The sequence below is a fragment of the Filicampus tigris genome, chromosome 2 (genome assembly GCF_054856515.1).
Source record: "Filicampus tigris isolate MCC_2025a chromosome 2, RoL_Ftig_1.0, whole genome shotgun sequence".
In the NCBI taxonomy this organism is placed as follows: domain Eukaryota; kingdom Metazoa; phylum Chordata; class Actinopteri; order Syngnathiformes; family Syngnathidae; genus Filicampus; species Filicampus tigris.
In genome coordinates, this window is record NC_141218.1 from 32,839,630 (window position 1) to 32,852,247 (window position 12,618).

The window sequence follows — 12,618 nt, forward strand, 5'->3', positions numbered from 1 at the left end:
CGACCTGGCCCTTGAAGTGATAAACCATAGATGGAGAAGATCAGAACCAACATTTGTGATTAGACTTATCTGTCAGGACAACACCGTATATGTGAGGTTTGCATCTTCGACAGCGCCCTTTAATCAATTCGCCACCACGGGTGTAAGTGTTCGTTAGTTAAGGAAAGAAGCCCAGATCTGATCTTGTCCCGATTCCTGCATTTCAGAGATTGAAAGAAATGGACAAGCAAATTCAATCAACTTGTGTTAGTCTTGAATTACATTGGATGCTTTCTTGAACGATTAAACAAACATGACAGACGTCACCACCTGCTCCTTACATCCCTCCACCTCCAATCAGGGAGTGATTGCCTCACCGGCTGCTGCTTTGCCTTTTCACTGGGAAGCTCTCTTGTCGCTCCTCCACGATGGGTCGCTCAAGCCGTCGCAAGTCCCGGTCTCCCTCCAACCGCCCTTGGCCTGCTGACCACCCCCAAACCCTTCATGTAGGCTCTGTCTTTTCCACCCCATCTTTGCCATCGACTTGGCCTAATTTTGTACAGTCCCCTTCTAGTTTAACAGCCGATGTTTTTTTTTTTAGATTCAGATTTTTCTGACTGTGAAGATGGCCATGATTTGATTAATCTCCTTTCTGATTCTGATTCTGACATTGATTTTGGGCTTCCTGCATCACGTCATTACGAACCTTTACCCAAGCCACTACTTTCCCCGCCTTTTTCGACACCTTGTTCACTGCGTACTTCTTCACCTAATCCCCTTAATCCCGTTTCTTCTAGTTTACCTTCCTCACTATCTGTACTCCCAACCCCTCGTGTCTCGTGTGCGTCCCAACCTCTATGGTGGCAGGCTGATGAGGCAAGGCCCCTTCCCGACGCCTCAGCAAATGCCGGCCCTAGTCCCGATGCCTCGGCAGTGCCAGGCCCCCTTCCCAGCACCTCGGCAACTACAGGCTCCCAGGCCGGCCCCTCTGTGGTGCCAGGACCCCATCCTGGCGCCTCAGTAAATGCCGGCCCACATCCCAGTGCCTCGGCAGTGACAGACCCCGTTCCTGGCACCTCGACAACTACAGGCTCCCATGCCGGCCCCTCTGTGGTGCCAGGACCCCATCCTGGCGCCTCAGTAAATGCCGGCCCACATCCCAGTGCCTCGGCAGTGACAGGCCCCGTTCCTGGCACTTGGGCAACTACAGGCTCCCATGCCGGCCCCTCTGTGGTGCCAGGACCCCATCCTGGCGCCTCAGTAAATGCCAGCCCACATCCCAGTGCCTCGGCAGTGACAGGCCCCGTTCCTGGCACCTCGGCAACTACAGGCTCCCATGCCGGCTCCTCTGCAGTGCCAGGCCCCCATCCAGGCACCCTGGCAACTACAGGCTACCATGCCGGCTACTGTGCAACCCAGTGCCTCAGCAGTGCCATGCCCTCATCCCGGCACCTCGGCAACTACAGGCTCCCATGCCGGCTCCTCTGCAGTGCCAGGCCCACTTCCCGGCACCTCAGCAAATGCAGGCGCCCATCCTGCTCCTCAGCACCATCAGGCTCTGACTCTTGCCCACGGGCGCAAGCTTTGCAGCCTCCTTCCAATCCTGCTTCAGTGGCACATGGTCTTCGGTTACCCTCTGACTCTGCTCTGGCGGCGCAAGGCCTTCGGCTGCCCTCTGACTCTGTTCCAGCGGCGCAACCTCTGCGGCTGCCTTTGGATTCTGCTACGATGGCGCAAGGCCTTCGGCTGCTCTCTAACTCTGCTCTGGCGGCGCAAGGCCTTCGGCTGCTCTCTGACTCTGTTCCGGCGGCAGAAACTCTGCGGCTGCCCTTGAATTCTGCTATAATGGCGCAAGGTCTTCGGCTGCTCTCTGATTCTGCTCCAGCGGCGCAACCTCTGTGCCTGCTCTTGGATTCTGCTGCAGCGGCGCAAGGCCTGAGGCTGCCTTCATCCCGTTTGGCCTCCGGGTCGCCCACCAGACTGGTCCTGCCAAGACCTTCTCGTCTAGCCTCCTGGACGCCCACCGGACTGGCCCCGCCAAGACCCTCTCATCTGGCCTCCCGGTCGCCCATCAGACTGGTCCTGCCATGACCCTCTCGTCAGGCCTCCTGGACGCCCACCGGACTGGCCCTGTCAAGAACCTCTTGCCTGGCCTTTGGGAGGGCCACTAGATTGTCCCCGCCACGACCCTCTCGTCTGGCCTCCTGGACGCCAACCAGACTGGCCCCGCTAAGACCCTCTTGTCGGGCCTTCTCCGATATGTTCTTGATTTTGGTTTTGATTTAGAATTTAGTTTCATGTTTTCATCATGATTCTTTTGTACATGTCTGTTTGGTCTGGTTATTGTGTCTGTCTGTGCTCGGTTACCAGATCCCTTGAAGTACTCAATCAACTCCCTCTAACATTTGTGTCTTGCCCAGGCGTTCCTCGTCTAGTCAGTTTATATTTAGTTCTTTGCTTTCCTTCAGTCTTTGTTAGTTCATTGTTTCTGTTGCGTTTTTCTTTGCTGTCTTGTCAAAGTTGCAAGCAGGTAATGTCCACCTGTGCTCATTTACCCCTATCCCTTGTGTTACCTCCCCCCATACACTTTGTTCCTTGTCCAATGTTGCCCGTGTTGCTGATTGTATTGCCTGTATTTGGTTATTGTTTTCTTTCAGTCTTTGTTGGTTCATTGTCTTTGTTGGGTCTGTTTGTTTGCTGTCTTGATCCAAGTACAGCTGGTTTCCTAGTGTTTGATAAATTCTTGTTCTTTTTAATTCTTGTTTTATACTTAAACTCATTTGGTGTTTTTTTTTCTTCTATTTTTGACATTGTTTCTGTTGTTTTAGATTCTGGGCACCAGGTGGTGCCCCTTGAGGGGTGGCTACTGTTATGACTGGTTGTTTACGTGATGTATCAGTTGCTCTGCAGTTGCTATGGTCCTTTTATGTGTTGTCCTTTATGATGTCATATAGGCCTGAAGTCAGTTTAAAAGTTTGAGTTAGACAGTGACTCATTGTCAGTACGTCAAACCTTCTTCAAGTGAGGATGCAAACTCTCTTACAGTCCTAATCTCTGTTGTTGCTTTGTATTTTTGTTGATAAAGACTTTTTATTCTTCAACTTATGTGTCATATGTGCGTATGGGTCCAAATCTCGATCCCCACATGACACATGCATTGGAAACTAGTTGTTTATTTGTGAACTAATAATTGAGCTTACATCCCAAGTGAGTGACTTGCTGAAATTTCCAACAAACCCTTTACCAGGCATCATAACTATAATCCTCCATCCGCTAAAATTTGAGATGATTGTGAATAGCAAGTTCATTTTAGAATGACATTTAAAAACATTGCACTAACATTAAACTATAAAGGGCAACCAAAAGAAATAAATTGCCTGGCATTTGTACTTTCAATCAATTGAGATAATCATTTGCACTGTCAAACTTGCATGTTCACACCATATGATGCTAAATTCATCTCCGAGATGTAAAGAGATTTAAACGTCTGAGTAACACGTCCTTGCGTCAAACCCGACCGAATGAGTTATGGAGCTGTGTGGATGAGGTGTCTGTAATTTTTGAAAATGCCTGTTGATGGTGCACAAGTGGGCTACCCATTAGGAAAATTGTTGCGCATACAGCTGTGTGTATGTGCACACGCACACTCGTCTGTGTGTGTGTGTGCGTGCGTGTGTGTGTGTGTGCGTGTATAGTGCTCTGACATCACTGCTGCCGTCACTGCAGGCACTTCACGGTGACTCCCTTGTGACTGAAGGCCTGACAGCCTCCCACGCTTGCCTCATCAACTCCTCTGTTCCGCCCACCCCTTGCTTTATCTCCCCCTCTCACTCACTGTCCTTGCCTTATTGTTACTTTCTCAACTCAATTTTCTCTTCTAGTCACCCGTCCACTATCTTGAGCCATTTATTTCACCAGGCGCTTTTGTTTCTTTCAACATCCAACCTCCCACCGCCCCCTCATTTGCTGTGTGGGTCTTCCCTGTCCTACGTCATGCTCTCCTGCACCCGACAGGCTGTCTGTCCCCGTCTCTATGGAAACCCCGAGTGGACAAGAATGGCTCAGAGGTCTGTGAGATGCTGATACAGAGCCTTAAAGATCACACACGTCTCCTCTCTCCCAGAGAGCCACACAGCCTGGTGCAAGCCTACGTTGGGAGTAACTAGACGGTGTGTGAAAGCACCAACCTGTGATCACACGCGAGGCATTCACACAGCTGAAGGCATTCTCGCCCTGTGGCTACGATATCATCAGTGGTGTGACATAGAAGGGAGTCAGCTGGGAGGGAGTTACCTCGTTTCATTACACTGATGGTCTTTTTGATTACAAGGTGTAAAACAGCACCTCCTGATCAGAAACCATAGGCTCTTCCTCGCCTACACACGTAGTTGAATCAGCTGCATTGCATTGTGCTTCAGCCGCTCCGAACAAGTCAGAAGAACAGGTGATTTGTGATAAGAGGCCTAAAACAGGCACGTCTTCATAGCTTTAACTAGCTCTCCACGGCACCATCGTGATGTGACTGTTATGCTTAAGTGGACCATGGCAGCACCAAATCATGGCGATAAAGATGAGCTCTGAAATGCCTTCTTGTGAAAAAAACAAAAGTCAGTGGCAAACAGTAAAAGAATAACAAAGTGACGTTTTTTTCACTTTGACCGAGCTACATCTAAAATAATTTCTCACCATATTTGAACTTTTTTTAGTTCCTCTTTATTTATTAAAATGTACACGAACAAACTACAACAAATGAGTACATTAAAGACGACATCAAAACAGGCAGCAGTGAATGGGGTCAACAATTAAACATGAAAACTACAACCCAGGTCCAGACCCACACCCCCAGTGCAGTAAGATAAAGACTCATATTTCTTTCAATTAGGCACTTGATTTCCCTGCCCAACCATCTTTGGTCATCGTTTCTGTTGCTTCAAAGTAGATCCAAACTGTTTTCAATTTGTTATGGAATTGGAGTATATCATGTGAGTGCTGATTCATTCTAAGAAGAGTCAGTAGTTCAAAGACAGTCGCTTCTACCTCAGCCATGCTTAGAAATGACCCAAAGATGGTTGTGATCCGACCACCTGTATAGAGTAAATGAAATGGTCAAGTACGTCACATGACTACATAAAGGACTCCACGAAAAAAGGAATCCAACACATTTTCTCACAGTTTACCTGAAAATGATGGTTTGTATATTCACACACAACATACTGTAACCAATATGCTGTACAGTCTATTACAAAGGCATTGTGAATGACCAGTAGGATAACCGTTGAATATTATCTTGGAAAGTCTTGCAAAAATATAGACATTTCTATTCATTTAAAAGCCTTTGCATTGTGTCATGTATGTACGATCTATCTAGTTGCTCATGCATTGTCTGACTTCACATAAATTTGGCAATATGTGTGTGTTCATATGTGTGCATGCATGTAATTTGAATATAGCACTTCACAAACTGACCAATCCATCTTTGTATACGTCTTCAGTCAATGAAAACCACAGTTACATTAAACCGTCTTGGGAACATGATCACAGAGTATTTGGCAGTGAGAGAACAGTCCCATGTAGTCCATGCACAATATATATCACAGGCAAGGTCCACATTCTAAACAAACCCAGCAAGAACAGCACAGTAAGAACAGGAAAAGAACACACAGGAATCCAAGAACTTGGAAGTACATTTGCATGTCTGAGAAGGTCAGAAACTCATCTTTGGTCCCAGGAATGCCAAAGGGTCATGACTCATGGGCGCACAGCAAATTTAGGAACTATATCAAGCCGCGCCCTGCAAAATCCTTACTAATATTCTTGTTTGAACTTTAGAGTACAAATGGAAGTACAGCCCCCCCGTACTCACGGAAAAGTCCGTTAGAGGCCAAAGAGGATTTCCATTCTACAGCTCTTAGCTCATGGCGGGTAGGTTTTTCCTTTGCTGTGTGTTTTGTGTAACTATTCATGCATGTTTTCTTTACAGCGAAACGAGTCCCGTTTGCGTGTGCATGTGCAAAGGGTACGGTTGGTAAAGGAGAGGTGATCCCCCTTGGGGTATGTAGTAGCTGCAGTAACTGGGTTCCGTTAGATAGGCGGTGTTGTGCTCAGCAAGGTACGGAGCAGGTTGATAGAAGCATGTGACATGATCTGTGTTGGGGATAATGTTCTGCTCCCCGAGAACTTTCAGCGCCAGCACTGTGATCATGTTGAGAGTCTGGCGCCTCTCGTGGCCCATCAGGCACACTGTGCTGTCATCAACCACGCGACGAAGCGTCATTAGGTACTGATACTTGCTTCTCTCTTCACCAATGAAGTGATTCTTCAAGTAGGACAGGATCTTCCTCTGCTGCTCCTGCACGTCAGGGAAATCAATGAAAAAGCGTGAGCACATGTAACGCTCCAGTGTCTTTATTTGAGTTTCACTGGCCGGTCGATAGTCCCTGACCAGTAGGTTGCTGTATTTCAACAAGCCGCCACCTCGAATCTCCTCGGGATTCCTCGTAGCGATTAGGCGGTAGCGCAGGTGATCCATGGCGGCCTCAAAGTCGCCATACATGCTCTCAGCCAGAACCTCGACAGCAGGGGCGCAGTCTGCTGCTTGCGGAGCTGTGCTCTGTTCTGTCACGTCTGCAGTTGTTTTCTGGGCCTCTCTGTTCTCAGACACAGAGCGAAATGCTTCATCTTTGTCCGGAGGGGCAGGTCCATGCGGGTCTCCACACTGAGAGTGGGGCAATGCATGAGAGGTTGCACTTGGGAGTGTGATTGGAAAAGAGGCAGGCTCTGGAACCTGAGTCAACAAAGGAACATAAGTCTGATCTATTTTATCCTCCAGTTGCAAGACAGGGACTTGGTGCAGGGTAGAGGGCTCGGCAATCTGTTCGTCACCATCTGAGTTGTCTATCAAAGACCCTGAGTCTGAGGATATCTGAAAGACGGGATCCTCTGATTCCACTGGAGGAGTGAAGCAGAGGAGGGGAGGGCTGAGGCATGGAGATGGAGGAGTTAGACAGACAGGGGGAGGGCTGAGGCTGAGCATGGGAGGGGTGAGGTAAGGAGGTGAGCTGATGCAGGACGATGTGGGGCTAAAGCCTTGGGACGGAGAGCTGTAACTGGTCGCAGAGCTGGCAGTGTGCAGCGTCGAAGATGACAGGCAGTGAGAGGGAGGAGTCGCACATGGCGGAGGGCTGAGGCTTGGCGGCGAAGGGGTGAAGCACGGAGGCGAGAAACTGAGTACAGGAGGCGGAAGACATGAAACAAGGGGGGTGAGACGGTGGGAGGAGGACGTTGATTGGGGGGGAGGGGTCTTTTGGAGTGGTGAGGTCTTTTCAATGCTGCCATTTGGCTTACCCAAGTTGTTCTCCTCTTCCTCATTGGTTTCAGCTTCTGAGGTATGGGCGACGGCCTCTTGGGCATTTGCGCAAGATTCATCGATGTGTGAAACTAGCGAGTCCAGGCTATTGGGAGATTCGGTTTGTTTCAGTTGCAAAGCGGTATTTTCAGGAGAAGTCTGCCTTTGCTCAGCTGATTGTAGTCTCTCCTCCTGGCTTTGAGTGTCTGTCACACACAAACACTCGGTGATTAACTGAGAAGATTCCGGATCCAGAGGTAGAGTAGAAATGGAATGAGGGGCGGGATCGTGAGTGGAGAGGAAGTCCAGATTTGATGAAAGGTTACTGATTGGATAGCTTTCAGGCCTAGGGACCGTTGTAATCGAGAGTGAGACTCCCGTGGGGTCTGAACCAGCAGCCATATCAAGACTAGGCTCAAGTCTGAGCTTCCCATTAAGATCCGATTCAGGGCTTGAGGAAGAGTTTGGATCGAAATTGGAATCCGTTATGGAGTCACTCTCAAAGGCTGGGCCAGGGCAAGGAATGGAGCTAACCTTCCTACACATCCTTCGTGGAGGTTTAGGAGATGAGTGCTTAAGCACCACCATATGAGAGAGTCTTTCTGAGGCCTTACAAGAAGGAGGACAGAATGCTTTTTGGTCAGTTTCAAGGCCGGGTGCTGCAAGTGTGTCCTGAGTATCTGCCGTGCCGTCAGGTGATCTTTCAATCTGTTGCGCGCTGTGCGTTTCGAGAGTGCTGTTGTGTGAAAGCGCTGTGACAGAGATGGAAGAAACGCACGCATCAGCCTGTGTGCTCTCGGTCTTTTCTTCTGCCGTCAAACATTCCTTCGATATCTGACTTTTCTCTGCGTCCCCTTTCAGCTCTGCATCTATCAGTACATCAATTTGAACTTTTTTGTCCGCCTCTACTTGAGAAGATGTGTCACTATCTGGATTATACAAACACCGTGTTTCATCTTTTCCACAATCATCTAAACTCTTCAAGGTCTCTATGTTCTCAAATGAGTCGTTGCTCTCACAGCTATTTGTCAGTCTGACGGACTCTGTCTGCGTTGGCTGTGTGTTCCTTGTCAGTCCCGTTTTCTCTGTGTTTACTTCCTGTTTATCACAAGGTGCAGTGTGTTTTGAAAGTAGTAGTTCCAAGTGCTCCGAGCATTCAGCTGAGTCTGAGGCCTGTGCCTCATCTTTGAGTTTATATTCAGCCTCATTGGTCTCAGTGGTTGCTTTGTCTCCTGCAATCATTTTTGAAGATGCATGCCCAGGGGGTTTGGGTTCATTAAGGGTTTCTTGGTGCTCTTTTAGCTCTGTGGGTGTGTTTTCTTTGCTATCTCCTTCCTGTGTGGAGTGTTTTGTCGATTGCATTGTATTTGCTTTTACGTGCATCTCATCCTTCTGTTCAGTGTTGCTAGTGTGAGCCCCTTTCTCCAAAAGGGATACATTTTTAAATGTGGATTTTTCAGTTCCTGTAGCGCTGCCCTGCTTGGACAGAGAAGGAGCAACTTTATTCTCTACCTCTTGGTCCTTCAGTGTAACATTATGCTTGTGCTGTGACTCCTGCAGGTAGGATTCAAGAAGACGGTCCAAAATGATTTGAAAGGAATCGACGCTGAACTCAAACTGCCTCCTCAGCATGCTGACAAATTTGAGCTCCAGGTTTTTGCCGCTGTTGTTTGACAACGAGATGAGGCTCCAGCGGTCCTGCTCATTAAAGACTTTGACCATCTTTTGGACGTAGGCCTCTTTCATTGTTGCACTACTGATCCGCTCTCTGTTGACCCCTGCTGGCAGGCAGTCCAGCAAGCAACCAAGTACTGATTCTTTGATCACCTGTGCGAAAAGAGAAACAATATGACAAAGATTATAAATAATGGCTGCAATATTGCTTGCAATATTAGACTCGGGCTTCGGGTGTAATTCAGTTACAAATATTAAAACCAATTCAGCCTGCTTGTGAAATAAATTGTAATGGAATTAGTTTGGATTGAAATTATTTCTGTAAAAATGAAAAGCGCAACAATCAATACTGCAGTCTGACAGAGTCAGTAGCTAGAGTAACTGTTCTGAAATCATAGCACACATTCTTTCACTGGCTGTTTCTTTTCTGCGAAGACACACCTGGAACTCCTCCTGACTGGGCAGCTCCACCCCAAAAATAATATCCAGGTCTTTGTAGCTCATTCTGTTGTCTTGGACCAGAACATGGCTTGCTGTGGAGCCATTTAGGCGCACGTCTCTGACTATGATGCCTTGCTTCCGCAGACTAGCACGTACAGCGATGATGATATCTCGAGGACGGAGCTCCAGAGTTGGAAAGTTCCCACGGCCATGGATGGGAACAATGTCAGACAAAACCTGATGTAGAACTGCCACTTGCTCAGGCTTCAGGCTGTGGAACCGCTGGCTGGATTTGGTTTCAGACATGCTGACGCCTTAAAAGGGGGGAAAACAACCAACATGAGGGTTTATTCACATTTAACACTAACCAACAAATGTTTAGCTGTCTCTCTCCCCCACACACACATACACACACAGAGAGAGTGAGCGAGCATCCCTGCCAGTCTCATGTCTGCTAGTCACAGCGTGACTGACAGCTTTTCCACAATGCTAATGTAACTGCTGTGTTGACAAACGGACACGTGGTCATTCATGGAGCTTTGCCTTGCACAAATATCCTTCTCTGCTGCAACCTGATGGCAACCAATTAAGAAGAAGTGTTTCACTGGGATAATTGAATCTGAAATGCATAATGCACTGCGCCGGTATCCAATGAAACTGGGACTTTATTAACATTCTCCCTCAGTCTGAAACATGATATGAATAAAGGAAGCTATGAGCCACGTTGATTTGATATCTATACTTAGCATGCTTGGTAATGAAAGCCAACACAAATACTAATAATGTGCATTGGTTGTGACAGTTGAAGTATTTATCATTTGATTGTTTCCACAAGCAGTGCAAGGGTTAAGCTGAATGAGTCATCGCCAGCAGACTTCATTAATCACACCAACGTCACAAATTAAGGACACACATCTGTTTTCATGTCTGTGTGCACACAGCATGCACATATGCATATTTTACCGAGAATAATTCCCGCATCTGTGTGAGCCAAACCAAGCTTTTCCATTCTACCTTTGGAAATGGAGCAAATTAGTTGAGGGTTTGAAATCAAGAGTGCTCCTTTTGTTGGTAATACAGGCAGTTGCACAGCATGCAACCTCAACATAAGCACTTATCAGTCAGTCGTGGCAAATTACCCACATTTTCAAATAGGACCAATTACATTTGTCTAAGTCTGTGTCACGAGACGCGGCGTGTGCTTGTGTGGGCACAAGTCAAGTCTTTCAGGGAACAAGTGCATGAGTTTGACTGGGGAAATGTGATACATTGCAGCAAATTATGAGCTACGGTTTGCTTTAAACAATACTTGTCAGTTATTGCTACAGCTGAATACGGCTGATTGCTGTGATTTGTCAATACTCGACGGCAAACACTGGGATAGTCATGAACAATAATGGGCTGCACTCTGACAGTCATTTGTCAGACTTCAGAGTCTGTAACAACCACAACCAAATCTACAGTAGCCAGTCTTTATACATCTCGCAGTTTCAGTAAACATGAATCACCGAATTGTATTTAGTAAACAAGGACTACTTCATTGTACTCCAACTGTAAAGTGGCACACAACAAAAATATAATGGAAGTGCTTATTAGGGGGGATATGTCCACGCTCGCCAAAAAGTACTTCAGTCTGGAAAATTACACACACACAGCCAATAAGCACGGACCTTGATGTTGACACAGGCCATAAAAACAATAAAAACACGTCTTTGGAAAGCAAAGAGCCACTGCAGGACCGCTATACAGCTGGCCCCTTTGTCTCTCTCTCCCCTTTTACACTCTTCTGCAAACTTGCAGCCCGAGTGACTCATCCAGGCGTATCAGCTCAGCTCACACATAATGCTCGGCTTTGGTACACACAGAACTCAATTTAAAATAAAACACTGAGAAATAGTCTCCTCTCCACTTAGTTTTACTGACGCTCAGACGCGGTCAGTACAAAACACCCAACAGTTGATGATTACAATAAGGGTGAACTATTCAGTAGGACGTGACGGTTTCTGGTGACTACTCTTTCCTTTTTTGTAACTATAGTACAGGTAGTTTACTCATGAATTAACACCATTATACAGTTTCATAGTCCATCACGATCTAACACTCCAAATGAGCTAGTGCACTCATTGGTTTGATTCGATCATGTCAGTCTTACACCACTAGTTAAAAGTGAGATGCCAGGGAAATGTAATTAAAGACGTGTCGGGATAAGGAGCAGTGACACGTTGGGGGGTTGGGATCAACTTCACATCAATAATGCATACAGCAAAAGTGAATTAGTCTCATAGCACTGACTGGTCTTACCTGTTGCTGAGGCACAGCGACTGGTTCCTGTTCTTGAAGCGGGGATCAAACCTCGTGGAACTACCGCGATTTACGTCTAGATAGTCTGAGAGTCTTGTTTTTTTTATTTGAAAGTTTCGACCCACGTTGGCGAGGCTCGCTGCGGCTGCTGCTGCTGCTGCTGCTGCATGCGACGCTGTCCCTGAACAGACATGTGAGGGTGCTCCACTTCACCCGGGCGCTGTCCACGACACGCTTGGTGCTGAAATGAAGACTCCACTCAGTCCTCGCGCTCTTGTTTTCTTCTCCGGGTGCCCGGAGCGTAACGCAGTTTCCATGGCGACCTGCCGTCATTCACTTATGGTTGGTGTGTGTGTGTGTGTGTGTGGGGGGGGGGGGGGGGGGTGCTTGTGTGTGTGTGTGTGTGCGCGCGCGCGCGATGAAGCTGACAGAGTTACACACATTGAACGCAGGTTACAACAGTGGCAGGCGTCACCAAACATTTACAACATATTTAGAACGAGTGTATACGTATAAGTGTATGAGCATGTGATTCTGATAAAAGCACTACAATTACAGTCTATGTCGTTTAAGGTCACTGAGTTTGTGCCGCGCAGGTGGCTCAACATTTCGCTACTGAAAGGGCAACTGAACTAGTGATTTAGTTTAAACCATTTCCCCCCTCGCCCACAGACAGAACGATATCCGGTGTCCACGCTGAGTATACAGCTATGAGTCATCCGTGCTGCTCCCTTACTTGACCCGTTTGTTAATCCCACCTAACTCAGCCAATGCACGTAGGCACACGGACCTTTCCCAGCCACAAATTATTTATTTTTTGTTTTTTAAATTGTTAGCATTATCCCTCCATATGGTCCAGTATGATAATGGTCAAAAGC

At 47.4% G+C, this 12,618-nt stretch overlaps 1 protein-coding gene across 2 annotated transcripts; it reads right to left on the reverse strand.

Annotated features, from left to right (window-relative positions):
• Nucleotides 1–4,697: 4,697 nt before the first annotated feature.
• tent5d (terminal nucleotidyltransferase 5D) lies at nucleotides 4,698–11,972 on the reverse strand. 2 transcript variants are annotated; one of them, XM_086024452.1, is made up of 4 exons: nucleotides 11,741–11,972; nucleotides 9,440–9,753; nucleotides 6,422–9,151; nucleotides 4,698–6,328 (listed from the first exon to the last, which is right to left on the reverse strand). In XM_086024452.1, the coding sequence occupies exons 2-4, from the start codon at nucleotides 9,743–9,745 to the stop codon at nucleotides 5,954–5,956; spliced, it is 3,411 nt and encodes a 1,136-aa protein (XP_085880578.1). In that variant the 5' UTR covers nucleotides 9,746–9,753; nucleotides 11,741–11,972; the 3' UTR covers nucleotides 4,698–5,953. The 2 variants fall into 2 exon arrangements, with proteins under 2 accessions (XP_085880578.1, XP_085880577.1); XM_086024451.1 differs by having other exon boundaries at nucleotides 4,698–9,151.
• Nucleotides 11,973–12,618: the final 646 nt, after the last annotated feature.

Excerpts from the sequence above, each read along its gene's own strand:
- tent5d (XM_086024451.1), bottom strand. The coding sequence starts at position 9,745 with ATGTCTGAAACCAAATCCAGCCAGCGGTTCCACAGCCTGAAGCCTGAG. Across the intron at positions 9,152-9,439 it reads CCAGTCAGGAGGAGTTCCAG|GTGATCAAAGAATCAGTACT; the intron begins GTGTGTCTTCGC and ends CTTTTCGCACAG.